This window comes from Atractosteus spatula, chromosome 5, assembly GCF_055471065.1.
Source record: "Atractosteus spatula isolate fAtrSpa1 chromosome 5, fAtrSpa1.hap1, whole genome shotgun sequence".
In the NCBI taxonomy this organism is placed as follows: Eukaryota; Metazoa; Chordata; class Actinopteri; order Semionotiformes; family Lepisosteidae; genus Atractosteus; species Atractosteus spatula.
In genome coordinates, this window is record NC_142710.1 from 56,538,648 (window position 1) to 56,561,453 (window position 22,806).

Here is a 22,806-nt window from a genome sequence, read left to right on the forward strand (position 1 = left end):
AAATTATGTAATAGCGCCCAGTGCTCGGTTTTAGATATCCGACATAACGTTTGGTGTTTAATTTGACTTTGGAATTCAATCCTGACTGTTGGGCATCTACTATAGATACTGTGGTAAATACCCCAGAGTGCTTTATAAAAATGTAAGATTCTCTTTTAATTTCTCTCCTGTAGGTTATTTACCCTCACCATTCCAACCTGACGGACAAAGAGGTCAGTCTTTGGACCATGTTGGTTATGTTTGGTTTATATCTGTGTTTGGGTTGACATTGTGGAGTTACACAGGTGTTTTTGTTTTCTTCACAGAAAACCAGTATTTGTTACTTGTCTTTCCCTGACTCCAACTCAGGTAAATCCTATACTTTTTTTGTGGTTTATTCTATAGTTAATCTGTCTCGGTATTATAAAAAGCTTTGTTTTTTTTGTAAACCACCATATGCAGTATTTACAAGCCTAACCAAATTACCCCTTCATTTCACTAAGTCTCGTTATTAGTTGCTTTGCTGTGCTTGAAACAAGCTATACTTCTGTTATTAATCAATACAGTATGCCTCCGTGCATACAAAATATTTGAAAACATAGTAAAAATCTGAAAACCACTTTAATCATTATAGTTAAGTCAGTTGTAAATCAGAAATATTAGAAGACAGTGGATATTCTAGTACAATACAGCTAAGGTTAGTTATCAGAAGGAGGCTCTTATTTGAATAAATCATGGTATCAGACTCAGCCGATCCTGCTCTGTTTTTCCTCCATCAGGTATCTGTTCCCAATGTCCTCTGCTCTGCTACTCACTTGTGAAAAGCTGGTTGATGGAGAGAAGTCTTGTGTGTGACAAAGCTTCAGATGTAATGGCATCACTACATGGCACACATTATGTGCCCGAGAGTGTGGTCTGCAATTGCTAATAGAGTGACCTCAGTCCGTACCCAGACCTCTTCTGCCAGTCCTTAACTAGTGCGTTATGTAGACTTGTGATGCAAAATAAGAAAAAAAAACATCACATGGCTGGTGATATAATCTGTTTTGGATAGCACAGTGGTTAGCATTGCTGCCTTGCAGCACTAGGGCCCTGGATTCCATTCTGGACCTGGGGGAGCTATCTGTGTGGAGTTTGCATGTTCTCCCCTTGTTTACATGGCTTTCCTCTGGGTTCTCTGGGTCTTCCCACAGCCCAGAGACATACTGGTAGATTATTTGGCTATTGGGAAAACCGGTCCCTGTGTCTGTGTGTGCTCTGAGGTAGACTGGTGTCCCGTCCAGGGTGGGTGTTTGGTTGACATTGGCGTTGCTTGCCAAGGTAGGCTCTGGCTGCCCCATGATCCTGTATTGGGTTAATTGTTTAGGAAATGGACAACGTGTTTTTAACGGTTAGAGTGTGTTGTAGATATTCAGGCCCTGAGCACATAAATGAAGGGAGGTTGAGTCCCGTTTCCAGTTTAGACACTATCACTTTAGCCTTCGGGCGGGGAGTTTTAACTTGATTGTCGTAGTTATTCCAGCTGTGCAACTGTGCATTAAAAAAAATGGGAGAGTAGCTTGCAATGGATTAGTACCCCATTCAGAGAGATGCTTGCACTCTCAGCTCATTCTAGGTCTGAGAAACCAGAGCACACACTGACACTTGAGTTTGCCAAGCACTTTAACTAACCTCTACGTCACAGGGATTGCTGTGTGACTGTGCTGGTAAAGACGGTCTCCACCAGTAATGACTAAAGAGGATTAATCCACGGACGGGCCCAGCCTGCCCTACATTTAAAAAAATGAAAAGCTCTTTATTTGAGAAAGTTACCTGGAGTAAGAACTGTGTTTTGTAAAGTACAAACATTCTGTGTGTTTACTGGAGCTTTAAATGACTGTACTGACAGGGAGATGTTGTTCTTTGTGGTTTAGCAAAGTCACACACAGGTGGTTTGTCAAGGCTGTCCCAAAGCTAACTGAAGTAAAAGGTGCACCAGAATGATGTAGAGCACCTGCACTGTCTCTTTTATGTGTATTAGTTGGACTTGCACATTCAGGAAGTGAGTGGGACAAGCTGAGCAGTATGAAAACACTGCGTGAGAACAGCAGGAGTCTCTGGCCTCAACTACATTTCCCAGAAAGCTATGGGGGAATGTTCCGCCGCCCTTGGTCAGCTGACCAGATGCTAGAAGGCGATTGGTCAGGTGATGATTTAAAATCAGAAAATGGAAAGAGAAGAGAGCTGCTAACATCTCTGCATCCTCACCTCATAGCCTAAGGGCCAGGGGTCTAGCTCCCCCTAGAGTCAGTGGTAAGGACTCTGGACCATGCGGTCATGGGTTCGAATCCTTGATGATTGTATCTTTGAGGAAGAATCTATACTCACTCTACTGTGTAAATAGGTGTTCTCCATGCTGTGGTAATATTGTAATGAGAATGTGTACTCAATTCATCTAATTAATATGAGATTAAATTACAGTGATTAAAAACACTTGTATTGATTATACTATTCTTAATCTTAATTATACTTTCTTTGCAAAAGTCATAAAAAAACATTTCATTCTGCATTAACAATAGTAAGTTTTTTTTTTATTGGGACACTTTTTGTAACAGCAGTGTATTCACGGAGGTTGTAGTAGAAATTTTAAGAAAAAAAACAACTATTTGCGAATCAGAGCAGTTCAGAAAATGTTTTTGGAAAAACCCGCAGTGTTTGCCTTTACCTGCATTTCCATCTTCAAAGGTGCTGAAAACAACAACTTAAAACCCGTTAATTCCTGAAACGCAGATTGTAGGAGGAGCTGCAGTGAGACAGAAATAATGCAGCAGATGGAATGTGTTCTTCGAGGGAAGGGACAGTGTGGCATTGTGTTGAAAAGACCGAGAGGGATGCTGATAGGCACTTGGAGATCTATTTGAAGTTCAGACGCAGGAATGACTCATGGCATTTCGTTTTCAGCGGCAACACTTCATCTCCTTGCGTGACGATAAACGTCTCTCACCATAGAGGCCGTAAATGTTTGGGTCATCAGGCTTGAGGGGGAAGCACTGGTTGTGTCAGCTGGCAAGCCTGTAATGACATATACTTCAGCGTTTGTGACTTCATATATATTGGATAAAAATATATCTTGTTTTACCCTTGACAGACCTATATTAGAATCATGGTGCTGTGGGGAAAATGATGTCTGCAACAAAATGAATTACCAAATGCATAGGATGCCTGACCAGTCCTTCCCAAAGCTGTCAACAAGGATTTTGAGATTTTGGCATCCAAGCACAGGTGTTCCAGATTTCCTAAAACAATTAATACCTTAAGGGGCTTATAAGTCTGCTCAGTTATTTGCCCAGACCTTTTCTGCCAATCCATCACTAGTGCATTATAAAGACTTGTGATGCCACATAAGAAAAACATCGTGTTACTAATATTTAGTTACTATGACAAATTACAGTTGTCATAGTAACTTCCTGAAGGAGTTGTCAGGTTTCCACTCCGATTGGGTAACTGTTGCTCTGTGAGGCAAAGACTCAGAGCTTTGGAGCTGAGTTTCACTCGTTCATCTGTCAGACAGATAAGTCTCTGCAGTGTCGTTTGAAACATGTCCCAGGCAGTTAAGAGCATTTAGTCTCTACATTGAAAGCCTTTATATTTTCATTTTTCTGGTTTATGGTGATAAGGACATCACGCAGACAATGCAGCAAAGACTCTGGCCTGCCTGGTATTCTGGTCTGGTAGACAGGTTCCTGCTGGTCTCCTGGTCTGAGCCAAGGGGATCTAATTATCATGGTCCATCTTGCGACAAATGGTATAGGCAGAGGTATGTGTTGTGTTTGAATATAAACATGAAGACTTAGGTTTCAAAGATTAGTATTATTAGAAACCCGGTGACTCTGTGATAGTTTATTTTGAAATGTTACCAGTATCTTGGGTTGGTGCAGGACATTTCTGCAGACAGAAATGACGAGATGTCATAAATCGGACCCATACAAGCGAGATGGTCAAGAAGCAAAGAAAAAGAAAATACATGAAGAACCAAATGGTATAGGAAATAAGGAACAGGTAAAGGTTTATTTACCCGAAAAGAAAAAGAGACACAAAGTTTTGGCTGTGGAGCCTTCTTCAGGTGCCAAATGTAGGAAGTACACTGATCTGCAGACACAAGTCAAGAAAAATCCAGCAGCGGTTATGAGACATTTCAGAAGAAATATATCCATGGATGCCAACACTAATGCTAAGGGCTTTTTTCACAATTACTGTAGCAAAGGATCAGTAAGGGAAGAGGTCAAGTGTCTGAAAATACCCCTGCTTTATTATAAAGGCAGACATTTTCAGTGCTCTTTTTCGAGTGTTTTTTAAAATTCTACAATGTATTAGTTAGATCGCACTTGGAACATTGTGTTCAATTTTAGTCACTACACACCAAGAAAAGGTTTTGTTTCTTTAGAGGCAGCACAAGGAAAAACAACCTGAGCAATTCCTGGTCCGAACAGAATATCATGCTCAGACTGCCTAAGAAAATTAGTCTTCTGAATCTTTGGCAACTTGAAGCAGCTGTCCAAAATCCTGAAAGACATTGGCCAAGTCAGTGCAGGGGACTTTTTCAAGATCCACAGAAACACACGCACCTGGGGACACCAGTGGAAACAGATTTAAGGAGCATTCAAGGAAGAAAATAGAGACATAGAGGATTGTGTAGGTCTGGAAACAGATCCCATATCATGTGACTGATTCTGAGTGTGGGATGTTTTAAGAAAGCTTAATTCACCAAAGCTACTAGCAACCAAATGAGCAAGATGGGTCAGATGGCCTCCTTTTGTCTGTAACCCTTCTTGTGTTCTTGCCTCTTAATTCTATTCATGGCTGTGTGCCACAGAGAGTTCCTTATAAATATGCAAAAGGCTCTTACTTTAACACTTGACTAAAACACATTACGGTTGTCATAGTAACTTACTGAAGGTGTTATCAGGTTTCCACTCCGCATAGGTAGCTGTTGCTCTGTGATGCAAAGAATCAGTGCTTTGGAGTTGAGTTGCACTCTTTCATCTCTCAGACGGAGAAGTCTCCGCAATGTCCTTTGAAACAGGTCTTTTGAAGGTTGTGGCATATTGCATTTTTTCATCGGATGGCACACTGAGTAGGTGCAGGGGGAGGGTAGATATGTTGAGACTAAACTTTAAGACCTCTTCCGAGGGACGTTTGGAGTGACAGTCACCCGTGTATCTGTCAGTCATTCCAAACTGCTCTTCAAGGGGGCTTTTAAGTGTCTCAATAAAAAAGTCAATAATGAGGATCCTTAATGCATTTCCTCATTCTGTTCCTGTGTAGGGAGAGCAGTCGTTGCTCTTTGGTGTGATGTAAAGAAACAATTTCAAACTGAATGGATCAGACAAAAAAAAACACAGACTGATCTTTAAAATGCATAGTAAAGGACCATAAGGATGACCAATAATATCAGGAAACTGAGACTTAGGTAATGAGGTAATGATTTTAACACGGGCGTGGGGTATTTAAGACTTTTAAATATATATTTTTTTAATATTAGCTGTTTCAGATAAACAACAGAGTGGCCAGTAAATATGAGTATAAAAAGTAGAATTCGGACTTCCCATCAGAAGAATTCATTCTTTTCACCCTCCTTTCATTAGTGGAGCAAATATGACATTTTTTGGTTGGTGAGCTGAAACTAAATTGTTTTTTTTGGTGCTATGTTACCTTTTGCTTTCAATTATTAAAATCTGCAGTTACTTTTCTTCAGGAAATACTTGAATCTGTCTTTAAATTATCTAGGGGACATTTTAATTTTTATTCAGTTTGACATTATACCATCAACGTGAGGCTTTTTTACTGCATTAGGGGCACGTTTGCCCTTGAAGGACTCCCACCACCGGTGTTTTTACACTGTAAGACGCCCCTTGCACAAGGCCCTAAAATCAAATGTTTAAAACAAAAGTGTGCTTTCATTATGCTCCAGATAAATGGGGAATGGTTTGCTGAGATGAGGAGTGTGCTCTGAACAGATAGGACAGCTGTAGAGGCTCTGTTCCAGAATGTTAATGAAGTGGTTGCAGCTTCACCTGAAAAGCCCGCCTATAGTTGGTTAGGAACAGAAGGAGACCTTTGTCTTGTGAAGGATTGTTTTGATCCTAAACCCTGAAAACGCAAAGGAGCTTGTTACTTGCAAGTGGTGTCCTCTGGGATAAATGGCTCATTCAATTAAAATCGGTAACTGCGCTAGTGTTTCAGTATGGATAATTACCCGAGGAAAGAAATCTGTATTTGCATCCATGTTGTCCTGTCAGCTTCAGTCCCGTTGATGATAGGAAATAGCCAGAAGCCAAACTTCCCCATAATTAACCTATTGGGGTCATTTGTCTGGGCACATAGGTTTGAACAGTAAAGCTGACTGCCTGGTGAAGAAGCAGTATTCTCCTTTTATACTTTTTCCATGTCCTCACCCTGGACTAAACATGCTTGTTTTACAGTCTTTCTTTCCGGTCCTGGAGAACACTTACTTACACTTGTATTTGCGGGTTTTAATTTGGTTCGGTGTTCTGTGAAAACTTCAGTACCGTTACAGTGCTTAAATGTATCACAAATTATCTACCAGCAAAAGACCAAGCCTTATAAGTCAAGTGGTACAGTGTGTTGTTGAATGCACTGCTAGATTATTCTGGTACTTCCTTTAGTAATTGGCTCAGACCTTTCTGAAATATCTTTATGCACTTCAGATTGTGCCAAATGAATATTGATCAGATTTGACACATTTTAGCGGAAGAGAAAACCTTTTTTTTGGAATGAAATGCGAGTGGGGTATAATGTGCTGTGAATCTGTCGTGGTGATTTCTTTTTGGCAAGTAGTGCAGTGGGGAAACTTAATTTGTGCTGCGCGCTGCATTGATGATCCAAATGCAAGGGCAAGACTTTCCTGCCTGCACAGCCAAGCTTTTTTTTTCTGGAATGCGGTTTTAGAGAAGATCTCTAAGAGAGGAGGGGATATACAAGAGCACACACGCTTGGATATGAAACTAGGACGAAATTAGTTTTGCCTGCAAATGTAATGAGCCACTCCTTAAGGACTGGATTGTAGCCGAAATTCCTACCGCATAGTTATGACTTTACTTTCGAAAGCAGTAATTGTTCGATGTTAAAAGGGCCAGGATTTTAAATGCTTTGAGAAAGGAGCATTCCTTGTTTTATTTTGCTGGACTTCATAGTGGGTTGCAAAAGTGTGATAACCCCCCTGGCACTGCAGCGAGGTCTTTCCAATAGACAGCTTGTAATGCAACACTGTACTGTGACTGTTCTGCTAGAGTAGGATTTGTCAGATCTGCTAACAGCTGCTTTTTTGTTTTTCCTGTGATATTTCTAAAGACAGCAGGTCCTGAGGAAAAAAAATGGTGAATCCCTTAGATTGGTCTGTATTCTCATATATTTGAGATGTAAAATGTAATTAAGTTTTCATGAAAGTGTTAATAAAAGATGAAGAAGATTTCATTTAAATGTGTAACACAAAGACACAAGATATTTGGATTATTTATTTAACAATGATTCAGCAGTAAATATCCTCATGTGAATGAATATGTGATCCCTTAGATTCAGTAACTAAAGCAGCAACGGCTTCAAGCTGAATGTTTACTGGAACTGTTTATCAGTCTCTCTCATTGGCTTTTAGAAATTTTGGTCCAATCTTCCTTATAGACATTCTTCGCGTTTGTGACAATTGAGGGTTTCCTTGGAAGAACAGCTCGCTTCTGGTACTGGCCTAGCATTTCAATGCAGATAGTCCAAAACTCGACCCAAGTTTTGTCCCAGGTGAAAAAGTGTAGATCTGGTCTGGTCTTGTGGATCATCTGGATGTTCTTTGGTGATCTTGAGATGGGTAGCAGTGTTCTCGTAGAGAGTAGTGGTTTCATTCTGGCTGCTCCTGAAGGTTGTGGCCTGAACATTGACAACAATCACTCTGCCAGGGTGTGGATGGAGCCCTGGAAGTTTAGAACTTATTTTGTTACCCTCTCCAGACCGATGAGCATCAACCATTTTTCAGAACTCCACTGAAATCTCGATTGATTGTGGCAAATCAATGCGTTTACACTAACCTTTATGGTGAAGCCTAAACTCTTGAAGATTCTGGTCATTATATAGGACAGGGCTGCCCAAGATTAGTCCTCGTTTACCTGTTACTCAGCTATTTAACCACCTGATTCTCATTACCTCCTTAACTGTGCTTGGTAAACTAGGAATTCACTTATTATTTCACATTCACTGTTTCTTATTTTTTTCTAATTCGTTCACCCTTGCATCAAAGAAAAACATTAAATTGGTGACTATAAACCATCTTGGTTATTTAACAAAACACTGGTTTCGATTAAACAAGGGTATCATGATCAGATAAGATGATACGAATCATGAAATTCCCATAGTTATATTGGCGGTTCACCAATGTTTTCTTGGCACTGTAGCTTGCAATCAGTCAGCCAGGCAGCCTTAAGAAACCTGAAAGGTTACTTAGCAGATAATTTTAACATGGCCTTGGAAATACTCTGGTCGGAACTGTTTTGCTGTATGCTAAAGAGGTGTGCTGGTTTCCATAGAAACATAGTCCTTGGCGCAGGCCTGAGGCTCTCCTATGCTTCAGAGCCAAGCCTTTGTTGTTGTTTTTTAATCCCAAGTACAATAGGTTTGATTAATGTTTTGTGAAATATTTTAAAAGTAAAGGACCAACTGACACTTCTGGCACTTTCAGTCTCTTTTTTTTACCATCTATTTCACCATTGGACACTTTGGTCCTTTTTTCAAATTGTTTGTAGCATCTTAACCTTTTAACACTCGGTGAGTTATTTTTCAGGTGACCGTTTTTTTATAAGAATACAGCATTGATGAGCAGAATCATTTTTGATGCTCCAAGGGTGGCAGTATGCTAAGAAACAGTTTTATAAGTGTAATCCTGTATAGTTTTATCCGTGGTAATGTTACTCTAACAGGTAGTACTTTCTGAATGTTTATGATTAGAGATCTACATGCTTGTTCCTGCTAGCACATGAGGAGTTAGTCAGATAGGCCACAGCAGGGCTGCTTTGTGTCCTCAAGGCAGTGTGTAGTGCGCTTTCAAAACCACACCTGTTCTCATACCAAATGTACCCCGATTTGCCAGAATTGGCTTTGTGGAGTATTTATTTGCTCTGCTTTCTTTCCATGTCTGTCTATGGGGCATGTCGGCTCAAGTTAGTAATGTTTGCTTGAACAGAAAGCAGGGCAAAAGTTATGCGCAGCAAAGCTACTTTGAAACATGAGAGCTGACAAAGTAACATTAGCTGTAAATTACCCTCAATTACAGAAAGATGGATTTGTTTCTAAATTAATTCCATCACTCGTTAGTGACTGCCTAATTCTGATTGATGTTTTTTTTTTCTTGACGATGTTCTTACTGTATGTGGGTTTATGCAATGGTTCAGATAAACAAAGGTTCAGTTTTTTTTCTGAATTGATCTGAAATGATGTATTGTACCATCAAATAAAGATAATCGCCTTGTATATGTGTGCCGGCAGACAGAACTGGTGAACACCAAAAGAGGATTAGATTTGTTTTTCCGGTAGTGTTGAGAGGTTAGTGGGCTACTCAGGAGGCACAGCTAAATAAATGTGGATGAACAGGATTAAAGATCTTCTTTGTTGAGTAAGTGTTGCTTTTTATAGAGCCCAGATTCCCTCTCTTTCAGGGAGCATTGGAGATCAGGGATGCTGTAATTTATCCCCGTTTCCTTGTTGGAGCACTTAACTAAGCAGAGCCTGTCTGCAAGTACCATATTCTCTGTTCTTTGTGCTACAGTATAGACCTGTTTCTCTGTGGTACTGACTGTCTTGATTCTTTGTCTTTCTCTACTCCCTGCAATACTACAAGTACCCTCAGGTCTTTATAAAATGTAGGCAGACTGGTGGGTCATTCTTCTTCTGCTGTTGTGCATGCCAGGAAACGGGTTATATTTCCTGTTCACGCAGATCATTTTTGAACTCTTTTTGAGGGCAAGACTAGAAAGATGAGCTGTAGCTTTTCCATTTTCTTAAGTCTTTTTTTTTTTCTTTTGAACTTGACATAAGCTTAGCCATGCGAACCTTGTCTACAGTAGTTGCACTAGTGGTAAAGTCAGGTGCCTTACTGGCTTTTCTCCAGGAATGCTATTGATTTTGCGTGTGTGTATGTAAAACAAAAAATGTGCACTTCTTGTGTGAACGTAGACAGCCTGAGCAACCAGCAAATTCAGTGACTGTGGTTCTCTCTGTAATTGGGCTAACCTGAAAGGTGTCCCCATATGTGCTTGGGGCCTGGTGTGTGTTCATAATGTTCAGGTGTCCCCCCTCCCCCTCTCACCAGGCTGCCTTGGGGACACGCAGTTCTGTTTCCGGTTCCGCCAGGCTCTGGGCAGGAGGACGTCGCTCCGCTGCTTTCTGGACCAGTTCGACAGAGACGCTCCGGTCTACCTGAAGGTCAGATCCCAGGAATCCCTCGCCAGCAGGGAACTGACACAGCCAAGAAGGCCAAGTCCAGCGGGTTTTGTGATGGTTTTTCTCGCCATTTTCTCTTTGTTGCAAATAGCCTGGCTCTCTCCCTGTTGGTCCTGTTCATGGGCCATTTTTTTAGTTTTACCATGTTGCACCAGATGTAACGTTACAAATTAGGGGACGATATCTGGAAATACAGGCTAACACGATTAGGCTGCTGTCGTCTCCATTTTCCATTAATTCTGCGTGGGATTTTCCCTAAGAAACAAAAGATTGCTACATGTACCTGGGAAAACAGAAACGTTTTGTTTTGAGAGTGTTAGCAAGATGAAATGTGTTGCATTACTGTTTGAAACGCAGATTTAAGAGTATCTCCATGTTAGAGGTCACTTGCAGAGGTTAAGCCCTTTTTAGAAGCAGGCTAAGGCAGAAGATGTCTGGCTAATGTTTGTGTCCGCTGAGGAAAGTCGCTGTTAAAGTGGTGATAATTCGATTTTGCTGTTGCACTGTCATGTTTCTAATTTTCCAAAAATATCTGCGATGAGTTTCTGGAGGTGGGGAGTCATATTCATTTCCTGTTAAGAAATTAGCGATTTAATAATAAATGGGATTCTAAGTTTTGCTTCCTTGCACCAAAGTGTGGTTTTGAATATTTCAACCTTTCAGCATCAAATGTAGCAGGACAGGGGTGAAGGAGCTTCCTCTGCTTCCTTTCCAGAGAGATCCCGGCCACTACTACGGCTACGTTTACTTCCGGCAGGTTCGAGATAAGTCGCTCAAGAGGGGTTACTTTCAGAAGGTGAGTCCGTTTTTTTTCAACTTTTTATTGAAAAGGTTTTGACCATTTTAACATGACAAAAACTAAGAAACATAAAAACAAATACATTTATTAATTAAACCATTGAACAAAAACCTCAAACTTGCCTTTTTGCAGTTTTCTTGTTGAGATAAAAATAGTCAAACTCTGTGGTAGAAGTCATCAAAAATGAATGGACTTGTTAAACAGTTACAAAGCTCAGTCTGTTTCAAAGCTTTAAAGAAAGGGATTCAGACATGGCATCGTATCAGAGTGCTTGTCCTATAGAAAAGAGTTTTCTTCACTGTACATGAGGAGATCATTATTGAACCAGCACTTAAAACTGGGCACAAAGAGAGTGAGTTATTAACTACAAGCTTATTAGCTCAAGTGAAACTTGACCTGACCCCATGAACTGATTACATGGGCATCGAACTTGGTGTAGGAAAATGGGCTTACTGTAAGTAGATCAAGGTCATTTCTTCCTGTTTTTTCTGTACCTTCTTAGAAACTGCCAGACCAGTGTTTTGTAACTGAATGTGTTCTCATTCTGGAACTAAAACATAGAAAAAAAGAATAAACGGAATCAAAACATAAGGATGTGTAGTGAAAAGTGTAAAACTTTAATCAGGAGATGTAATGTTAAGATTGTGCCTTGCATTAGTAAGAAACATTTAGAATATTGTGTATGGTTTTTCACTGCTGAACCAAAACAGTTTTGCTGGTCTGGAATTTGTCCGGAAAAGAGCAACCAGGTACACTCATTCTGGAGGTTTAAGCAAAAGAAGATGGACAGAGAAGACTATAAGAGGGTGAGATTCAAGTATTCACAACCCTCAAAGGCACTGATAAAAGTCAACACATTGGAACTGCTCTTAAAACTGAGAACAGGAAGAAATTTTTACCTAAATGATGGGGGGAGTGTGGAACAAGCTTCCCAGCTGTTGTACGCATTGGCGTCTTTCAAGAAACAGCTGGATGAGATGAGAACTGCCCGAATGCCCTTTTCATTGTACAGTATAAAGTTACGCCTCCAACTACTCCATCTTTCTGGAAGAAAAAGGCTGCTGTATTCATCGCCATCAATGCTCTGCCCATGTTTATGTGATTCCAGTTGCATCGTGATTATGAAGACTGGGAGACCCCACAGGAGCCCAGTCTTTGTATATGCTCAGTATTAAAGGAAATATCTGTCCGTATTTATGACAGAAGTATATTCATTATGCTGATTAGCATTTGTCATCTTGCTAGGCTAATCTGCAGGAACTCGTACTGTGAAAGTCACAGTTAGAAGCACTGCAGGCTGTACATCTGTGACACATGCTTTGCAGCAGAATACAGATGCTGTGTAGGAGTCTGCCCTGTTCCTCAGTCTGGACGGACATGTGGCTGTTCACTGATCTCTGAGCTCTAGACGCCACACATCATCCCAGTTCATCGCACAGAATTGCTGATTCATCTGTTTGTCAGCTTCTGGTGTACTTTCCACTCTGACCTTTCCACCTGCTGACTTGTCTTTATATAGAGCAGATAGAAGCTGCAAATGAGAAAGGGTGAAGCATTTCATTCTGAATATGTGGATGGGTAGGGATATGCCATTTATCATCATAGCTAATAGCTAAAATCTTCATCATCATGTTTTTCTACCATATGGTTTGTGTATCTGAATTAGAGAGTAATTAACATTACAGATAAGAAGCTAAAATATGGGAGTTGTGTCTTTGTTTTATATCAATGGCTATTTTTGTAGGACTTCTGTAGTTAAAACAGTTACTTCTGAAATGGCATTGCAGATACTGGGCCACATTAACTGTGTGTTAACACATGCACTTAATAAGCATGTTGCAAAACAGGGAGCTATCTTCTGAGCAGCTAATGATTTTCATATTATAGCTGTGAAAATCTTTCATCCTGGTATGTTTTCCTAGTTAAAATGTTACTTGCCGTGGAAAAAAAAATGGGGAGTGAGTGGGTTTGATCTGTTTTGAAGACAGTGTCTTGTGTATTTCAGACCTGAATCATATTGGCATTTAACAACAAACAAATGCAGCTTGCCTTAACTGCAGAGAACTCCCCCCGCCTCTTAACCTTTGAGCTTCTTTGAAATCCTTGGGTAACAGTCAATCCATGTTCCATTCAGCCTGCTGAGGAACAGGAGATATACTTAGGTTCGGTTTTAGATCATCAGTTTCTTTGACAGGAAGTATGGAAATCCTGTCCTGTTCTGGATGAGGGCTGAGCATCTGTGAGCACCAGGTTCTGTGTGACTATATGCGTTTTCTCCCACAGTCCCTGGTGCTGATCAGCAAGCTGCCCTATGTGACTTTTTTCCACTCGCTGCTTCAACTCATCGCCCCCGAGTACTTTGAGAAACAGGAGCCTTGCCTGGAGGCTGGTGAGTTTACAGACACGTGCGGAATCGGTTCTCCTTCGCGAAAGCTCTTTAAAAGTGCTGTCAATTGATCTTTCACTGGCATGTGTTTTGTTTTGTTTTTTTCCCCCGCCAACAGCTTGCAATGACATAGACCGCTGGCCTGTCCCGTCTCCTGGGAAAACCTTAATCTTGCCGATAATGGGAGTGGTGCTGAAGGTAATTCCGAGCCTGTGGTGACCATTGAAGGATGTCAAAGACATCATGGAAAAGCAAGAAGTAAATTTGTCTTTGAGATGTCCGTCCATCTGTTTCTGTGTGAAAACCGATTTAGAGTGAGTAAAAGTGACCCTGAAGATGACAGAATGAGTGTGTTTTGTGCGTCTGTGTGGCAAGCGTCTGAGGTCTCCTCTCCTCCGACAGGTTCGGATTCCCACCTGTTCTGATAAGCCTGGCACCACGCAACTGGCACAGGCAGCACAGGTGAGAACGCAAGAAGAGCTTCGTATGTGTTCTGAACAAGACATGCTTGAGTGCCAGTTATCAGGCAGGTGCAGGATCAATCAGAAAGCATACCTACTGAGGCTAGTTTCTGTGACGAAGGGGTAGGCAGCCATTTTTTTCTGAAAACTTCAAAACACTCGAGAGCTTGACTTAATTACTTGTCCTTGCTGCTGAAGGATGACTTCAATAATTCTAGATTCGTTTAAATAAATTTTAATGTTTGGAACTGCCAAAATTTGCTAGATTTACTCTGAAGCAATACCTGAAGGCCAAAATACTGAGTATGCTAACACGTCTTCTAGCGCTTGACGTCAGGGGTGACATACAGGAATCCCAGATGTGTCTGAGAGTTTGAAAAAATGCATTGATGCTGAGACAAAATGGGAACAGACTGTGGTCAGGAAGTATTGGTGCAACACATTGTGTTACAGTAAGAGTTTAAGCAGTTGTGTTTGATGTATTTGTGCTGGGTTTTTTTTTTTTCTTATATTATCCTCCCTTTCTTCTTTCAGAGTGACACCCAGGTCTCCGTCGTTCTTCCATCTATTTACGAAGTGGAGCTTTTCAGGTAATGCAGGGTGCGGGCTGTACTGACGTTTCTAACCTTGTCCTGCAAAATACTGCAGACTCATCCTTGCACTGTGAACTGCTCCACACATCCATACGCATTTGCAAGCATAGTGAATGTCTTACCTGGCAGGGGCGATACCATGATCACGCAGGTGGTTTGCCCAGGGCGAGGCTCAGCCACTGTGCTCCGGCTGTGCTGACCCCTGCGAATTCCCCCAACATGGGAATCTTGACTCCAACTTTGCCGGTTCGTATCCCGCGGCCGGCAGAGGAATCCTACTCTACCCTAACCCTTGCTCTCCATGAGACACACAGACAGGGAGAGAGGCTTGGGGTCAGAGCGCAGGGTCAGCCATTTATACGGTGCCCCTGGAGCAGCTGGGGTTAAGGGCCTTGCTCAGGGGCACCGTAGAAATGGCTGATCCTGCGCTCTGACCCCAAGCCTCTCTCCCTGTCTGTGTGTCTCATGGAGAGCAAGTCGGGGTATGCGAAAAGACAAATTCCTCATACAAGAAATTGTATAAAAAGTGATGTTATATATCTTATACTTAACCTCTGTCCTGTGACACAAGGCTGCTATGAATTGAGACCATTGGCAGTTTTTCCACTGGACGAAGATATTTCAGCCCCCTGTGTTTTATAATATACTAATTTACTATCTTTTGAATTAATAGTAAAGCTCAGATCTTACCCAGCCATAGTGTTGAAGCCAATACCCTGGCTTTCCTCTTTCTTGAAAATCCTTGGATCCATTCGATCCCTGCAAATTAACGGGACGAATGGCTTGCTCTCAATTGTCTTGAGTTTTTTGTCCTGTCCGTACTCTGGATATTGGAGATCACACATTTCACTGTGCAAGACTCTTTTAGACACATCCCTGGTGTTCTGGTCTGATCTCGAAAGAGGTTATGAAGCCTGGCTTGCCTAACCTCTCCCTGCTTTGGATGGGTGACTGTCAGATTCCTTTCCTGCCCCATCACAAAGATCTCTCTCTGGAGCTAATTAAAATCAAAAGGTGAAGTGGGAATTATCATTCATTTCACAGCATGAAAAAAAGATGCCTGCCCTAGACCTTTGAGGAATGGAGAACAACATAGATACAAGGCACATACGTCAGAGAGGAGAGAGGCAGGAGGTTCACATTTGGTGGGATACAATGCAGGACGCCCCCGTGTGCAAGCAGTCACATGTTTAATTTAATTCTAAGTAGAGGGATAAAAAGAGGTCATTTTGGGAACATACTCACTAATGCTAGTTCTGCTAAAGACAGAAGGGAGGTGCTTGGCAGTTGTTTCCTATATAGGCAACTTCGGGTTAAAGCAAGCAAGGAAGGATATGAATAACGGCTTTTGCAGTAGCTGGGGTTTGTAGCAGTTCTGCATTGCCTCCTTGGCAACACATCGGCTGTCAGTTTAGGCCCAGAGATGCCAACCTGTGGCCGCGTAAGGAACTGCATCCACATTTTCAGTTGCTACCTGGCCTCCCTCTCCTCCTGACATTCCCGTCTACAGACTGGTCACCGCTGCCGGTTTCCTTGGCAACATGCTTCCTAAAGAAAGAGACAGGCTGGGCAAAGCCTGGAGTGCTAGCTGCTCGCTGTGCAAAGGTGCATGTTTGAATGAACGGGAAGTGAGCAGACAGACCTATGACTCATCTTCTAGGCTTTGTTTATGCATCTGTTTTGCCAGTATTGTTACCCTAAGGAAAATGTATTAAAATCCTGGTGTCTCATTTTATTTCACTGGCCTGCACCTGATGGGAGTCTGCTTGAGTGTCAGTGTTGAAAGGCACAGAGCTATAGAAGCCGGCCTGCATTTGCATGTTAAAGCGTAGAGTTTCACAGCAGGTCAGGTCCCTAGGCTGCGGCAGATGGTTATTAACGTTCCCACTGTACCACCCTCCAGCTCTTCCACACACTGGACTTGGCCTGACTTTTTATCTTACAGGGCAACACTTTTAAAACAAACATTCAAATTCTGCTCAGAAGACTGACTTCATGAGCAGTTTATTGATAAAATGATGAGGAAAAAAAGATTGTCGGGCCAGTCAAGATTGTGGGCGTCTGGGATGTCTCTTTTAAACTGTTGAGCTAACACAAGAAATACATTTTGGCACTTTTCCTCTGTTTGTGTAGCATGATTTAGTGTTTTGTCTCTTTCTTTCTCTCTGTCTGCCCCTCTCTTCGCCTCTATGTGCGTCTCCTTCTCTGCTTGGCCGTCTGATTCTGATTGTCTGGCTCTCATCCTGTCTCTCTCTCCAGGTGCTTCAGCCCAGTGTTCTTTCACATTCAGATGCTATGGGAGCTGGTGTTGCTAGGGGAAGCCCTGGTTGTCATGGCGCCTTCACCCGCTGAATCCTCGGAGACTGTTCTGGCATTGGTCAGGTAAGAGGTAGGCTGGGTGAAAGGCATCATTCCGGCTGCCACTTGTTGAAGGTTTTTCTAAAACTGACATTTATCAGTTTTTCCATTCTTAAATTGACTGTTATCTGCAGTCTTAGTCTTAAAATTAAAAGGTTGATATTGGCTGAAATGTAAGCAATTTATTTTCATAATATTCAATCCTGCAGAAGAGAAATGTCTGCTTTATCTGAGACAATATCACAGCACCAAGAACATTTTGGGATTTAGTTACGGCATTTTCCATTGTTTTGTGTTATCTGAGAACAGAAAAGACTTCATTATATTTTTGTATTGGTACGGGGTCCAAATGTTCCACATTTTGTTGTTTTAAAGCTTGCAGTCAAGACATTTTGTAGTAGCAACTAATGTACAGTGATGTGAAAAAGAAAGTAACTCTTATATCATCCTGTGGTTTTACATATTAAGACATATCTGACATATGTCCTCCTACCTTCACCTAGTCCTCACCAACTCCTAAGAGTAGATAAATCTAACCTCATGTGCATTTTTTTTCTCTTTAGAATCTGCTAGCTTTTATTTTTATCTTATCTCTCGCGGACTTCAGTTTGAGTATTCAGGTTTTGAATACAATTTTATTTTTACTGAATAATATTCTATAATTCCAGAAAATGTGACACTGCAGGGTGGGTGGGAGTACTTTTGCAAAGCACTGCACATAGACCTGGTACTTATGTTCAGTAAGTGTAACTGGTTTGTGTACAAGTGGATGTGCCTGGTGCATTCACAGTATGAGAATACAGTAGGGTACTTTCCTGCGGTCACTGCTAGACAGATCCCGTGAGAGAGTCAGGGATCAGGTATGGTCAATTCTCCTGTTCCTCCATACTGTTTTTGTGGATTACAGTAGCTGGCTTTATCATCTTTCAGCATTCATTGTCTGTGGCTGCAGGTGTTCTCAGCCATGTGCTTTCACAGGCAAAGCCGGTCCAAAAATAAGCTGTAGAAAGGCCTAAAAACTAGCTGGACAACTCCTGCCACAGGCCACTTTCTGATTGGAACAGATGTAACTTGTGGAGGAGTGATACAAAGAGGAAATTGAAAAGAGAAAGAGAAAATTTGTCGTTATGGTGAAAGAGCTAAGCAGCTTGTTGTGGTCATTCTGGGACGCCTGCTGTGAGTTTTTCCACTCCCCTTACTCCTGTCTGTCCTGCAGCGTTCGGAGTCTCCTAGACCAGCTTACTACCGCCGCGCCCGTGTTTGTAATTCAGCGCACAGCAGCGACCCGATTACAGCGTTGGCCTTTAGAGGTGGAATTGATTTCCCCTGTTGTTGTGTGCATCTTCTCTGGCGGTTCTGTCTCTCAGCCATGCTGTAGGAGCGGCTAATGAGAGGCTGTCCAACAGATCGCACACGTACAGCGTTTCACCGCAGACTCTCAATTACTCCTCTAGGCTGTCAGGGCTGGCATTAACGAGTGCAATCAGGGGGCACAGATGAAAATTGTCGCGTTAATAGTCTGGGTTTATTTTCGGAAAACTGTGTGGGCCTCGGGTGTCTCTTATCTTTCTTCCTCTTCTTTTCACGGTGAACTGATTTCTCTCCCCTCCCTGCTGTGTCCGTTTGCTTTGTTAAAGAGTAACTTGCGAGGTTCTGGAAAGCAGAGCCACGTGCAGTAGCTAAAAGTGTACGTTTTCTTTTGCTCATTAACCTCCGGAGTTGTCATGACACTGTTTTACACTGGTATGAACGCGCCCCTGTGTTCTGCTGGAAGGACAGGTCACATCTGCTGCAAGGCCTCATCTACTGTTTTATTCACAGCTGCATCTCACCCCTGCGGTACTGTAGCGACTTCAGGCCCTATTTCACTATCCACGACAGTGAATTCAAGGAGTACACCACTCGCACGCAGGCTCCGTAAGTATACAGGAAAGGACAGGATGCCCGTGACCCTCTCTTGGCAACTGTGCTGTATCGCGAGAGATTTTAGCTCCTACTGTGATCTGCCTGTCACAGCCATTCTATAAAAAGGTTCTTGAATTTCCAAAGCTTTGTATGATGAATTAGTGGGCAAATCATTGTCGCACAAACAAGGATTTGGGGGAGCATGTCTATATTTTATGTGGATTTGACTGAAGTTATGTGTTTACACACTATGGGTAACGCTTTACAGTAAGTGACTGTTCATGTTAGTCCTTGAGCAATGGGGAAGTGGTATGAATAGCCCATGAAAACATGAATTAACTCTGTGGGAAGTGATGTACTACATTAATATTATTGGCAGCGCAGTGGTGTTGTGGCGGTGCATTGTGACCTCGCAGCACTGGATGCCTGGGTTCATTTCCTGGGGTGGAGTCTGCATGGAGTGCTCTGGTTTCCTCCCACAGTCCAAAGACAGTAGGTTAATGGGCTTCTGGGAAAATCTGGCCCTGGTGCGAGTATGAGCGTTGGTCTGTGTGGTGTCTCATCCAGGGTGTGTTCTGCCTTGTGACTGTTGTTTGCTGCCCTGTGACCCTGAATTGGAAAAAATATAGTTTGATGATGGATGGATAAATGCTTATTTTAAAGTGTTACCTATTTGTATATATATACAGTATAACCTTCAAGAAACGGGGACATGAGATCCTGACGTTGATTAATTACTAGCAATGAAATAAGGTGGTTGCTAGCAAATGCCTTCCCCTTTTCTGACATTCTTTATGTGCTCAACATTTTTATTCACTCATTGGCCGAAGTGTTAGGAACCCCAATCCCCTCTTATTCCCCCAGAGGGATCATCTTTAGTTCAAGTTGTAATTGGGATTGTACTGCATACAGTACATGTTTGTTCATGTGACTGGGGTTCCTCACTGAGTGTGTGTATGTGTATACAAAAGCAGCACTGAACACAGCTCAGATCCTATATTTTAAAACCAAGTACGACTGATTTGTTCTAGGTCTCTTAGAAAGAAACTAGATGATGTGTTAGCAACCATTCTTTGTCTTTTTTTTTAAAAAACCCCATGCTTTTAGACAGTATTTTAAAGGGGAAATTCTAATAAAACTGGAAGATTTGAGGAAACTGTACACAGCAGCAGTTAACAGGACAAATCTGCCTGTATCTTCACCCCCAGTGGAATGTAATTCGGAAACTCCTGGGGTCTTATTTGGGAACGCTCAGTTAAATCCCCCACTGAACAGTCAAGCCTGCAATTACTGCATAGCTCTCCTTACGAAGAGACTTTTAAAGAACAATGGAGGAGCTGTGCCACACAGAGAGGGCTTTTAAAAGCGAACTGAATGACGGAAGACGGATAAAAACAAAAGTGGTTCGTGCAGCTGCATTGACTGTCGCAGGCTGTAATTTGCTAGCGGTGATATTCAGACTGCAGTTTTAGAGTTTTACTGATGCAAAATAGCTTTGAGGCAGAAAGATGGGAATTTGGCTCCTCTTATCACTGCCTGCAGCTCCTAGTAATAGTTACATGCTATCTGTAGAAAAATAACACGTATATTTGTAAATGCTGCAATGACAAGGAATTTGCGCTGAAGTCGTTTTAGAAATTAAGTGACATGAGAAGAGATTTCCTCTTCAAAGCACCATGAATAACGTTCATTCATCATTTAGACGCTAAATCCAGAATTACAAGCAGTTATTAATAATTCCATATTATGCGATCACATCTTTTGCTGTGACATGATGCATTAACACTCAGATATTTGATTTACTCAGACATGATTTATTACCTTGTGGAATTTGCCGTTTTACTTGGATGGTCATTTGTATTAGATTTGTACTTCTCCAGTGCCTGGTTCCAGTATCCTGTGAATTTCCACTCCTGTGCTTTGTAAAGCCGGGCCTCTTTGGCTTTACAAAGTACAGGATGTCCTCTGAACTGCATGAAAGATACCCTGACACATACTTGACTGGGGATATCAGGAAAAGGTACAGTCGACTGTTGGAAGATACAGATTTCTTAAAGAGCTCTGCAAGGAAGAGGTCACGTCAGCAAACTCGTTATTGGGAATGTTATTGAGCTGGTATTGGATGTAATGGCTCCGTGTTTCTCTGTAGGCCCTCTGTGATTCTGGGAGTGACCAATCCCTTCTTTGCAAAAACGCTCCAGCACTGGCCACACATCATCCGCATCGGGGACATGAAACAAGCAGGTAACGTGGTCTCTGATCGACAAAGACAAGAGCTGAATCACAGGGGGAAATTCTACACCTGAAACTTAAATAGTGCTTCACAGCACCTTGTCTTGTTTTCTGTATCTGAGTACCTGTGTCTCGGTGTGCTTTCCATAGGGGATATTGCCAAGCCAGTTAAGGTGAAGAAACTGAAGAATCTGAAGACATTGGATTCCAAACCAGGTCAGTACCACAAGGGATCCTTTGTGCAGACCTGGGCAACTGATTTTGCCAAGCATACTGCTGTACAGCACAGAACAGAAAAGCTGCATGTTCTCCGCTGAGACTGCACTAGGAAGACGAAAATTATTAAGAACCATCACCGCATCAGTTTTTCACTTTTGTGTTTCAGGTGTTTACAGTGCCTACAAGCCATTCCTTAACAAAGATGAGGAGATTATCAGGCAGTTGCAGAAGGTACTGGAGTTCATCTGGACTTCATTTTAAAATCATGGTTTAGGAGCATTACTGGAAAAGCAGATCCACAATTTGTATTGTGTGTTTTAAAAAGTTGTAATTATTTTTTCATTGCAGCACCATTTTAGCAGTACATGGCTCTCACATTCAGCAGCCAATCTCTTATTGTCATGTCTCCCCTTGTTCTTTGGATATCGTTCGATATTGGCTTCTCTCTGTTCAAAGGGAATCCAGCAGAAACGCCCGTCTGCAGCCCAGAATGCTATTCTGCGGCGCTACTTCCTGGAGCTGACCCAGAGCTTCATCATTCCTCTAGTAAGTGCGTGAACCTCTAATGTCTAAAAGTCTTTCACTGGTGCCATCAGTCTCCTCTTTGGACAAAGGAGCAGACCAGTGTTTCCACTCTTCACCTCGTTGGGAAAGCTTTGTGAACTCAATTGAGCAAAGAAAGGATATCTTGAAAATCAGTCTACCAAGGCTAACATCTCTATTTCTGATGTGTTTCACATTTATTCCTTCCTATGGAGTATCTTATCTCTTCACATATGGCAATATGAAATGATGACATTCATCTTTTCACTTGCTGCAGGTTTTTTCACCTTGTCAGCGAATAATTTGCCAAGTTCTCCCTCTTAATACCACTAATCCTTCTGTGTTTCGATCACTGCGGGAGATTACACCTGTGTGCAGGTCTTCTGTCCCTTTTTATTTGATAGGATGGGTGTTCTCGAGAAAAAAAACTAAAACCGTGCTTGAGTTCCTGTAATGATTAAGCCAGTTTTAATGGAACTAAATGAAATCCATAATCCTCTGAATAAAAATCCTTATTACTTTTTTTCCCCCCATTTGTAAAGAGTCTGTCTCCTTATCTGCTTTTTGAAAAACGCTTGCTTGTGTATGTAGAAATCTGACTCTGGCCTGGGGTCATATCTCCTGATCTGGTCTTGAAGGAATTTTAAACAAACACCTGCTTGTTGTACGTGACACTTTAGAAATAGCTGAAAGGCGGGATAACATCTTCAAGAACAGCCACTGGACCACAAGTAGAATGCAGACTCTAAAACCCCCATTCGTGGCAATAAAACGGCTGGACTCGAATTATAAAAACCTCTGTAAAACTGTTGCACTCTGGGCCACTGTGGGAAATACACCTTGTGTGTGTCT

At 41.9% G+C, this 22,806-nt stretch overlaps 1 protein-coding gene and 1 pseudogene across 2 annotated transcripts in view; both read left to right on the forward strand.

Moving 5' to 3' along the window:
* Positions 1-22,806, forward strand: part of dennd6a (DENN domain containing 6A) — a 32,091-nt gene that overhangs the window by 1,439 nt on the left and 7,846 nt on the right. For both annotated transcript variants that reach the window (XM_088917180.1, XM_088917181.1), the window contains exons 2-15: positions 174-212; positions 306-348; positions 10,328-10,440; positions 11,174-11,254; positions 13,541-13,646; positions 13,762-13,841; positions 14,046-14,105; positions 14,639-14,694; positions 16,957-17,079; positions 18,877-18,972; positions 21,110-21,204; positions 21,343-21,408; positions 21,578-21,642; positions 21,868-21,957. In XM_088917180.1, coding sequence (XP_088773306.1) covers positions 174-212; positions 306-348; positions 10,328-10,440; positions 11,174-11,254; positions 13,541-13,646; positions 13,762-13,841; positions 14,046-14,105; positions 14,639-14,694; positions 16,957-17,079; positions 18,877-18,972; positions 21,110-21,204; positions 21,343-21,408; positions 21,578-21,642; positions 21,868-21,957 — 1,113 coding nt within the window. The remainder of the gene's footprint in view (positions 1-173; positions 213-305; positions 349-10,327; positions 10,441-11,173; positions 11,255-13,540; positions 13,647-13,761; positions 13,842-14,045; positions 14,106-14,638; positions 14,695-16,956; positions 17,080-18,876; positions 18,973-21,109; positions 21,205-21,342; positions 21,409-21,577; positions 21,643-21,867; positions 21,958-22,806) is intronic.
* On the forward strand, positions 14,812-14,964 carry LOC148835318 (U1 spliceosomal RNA; annotated as a pseudogene).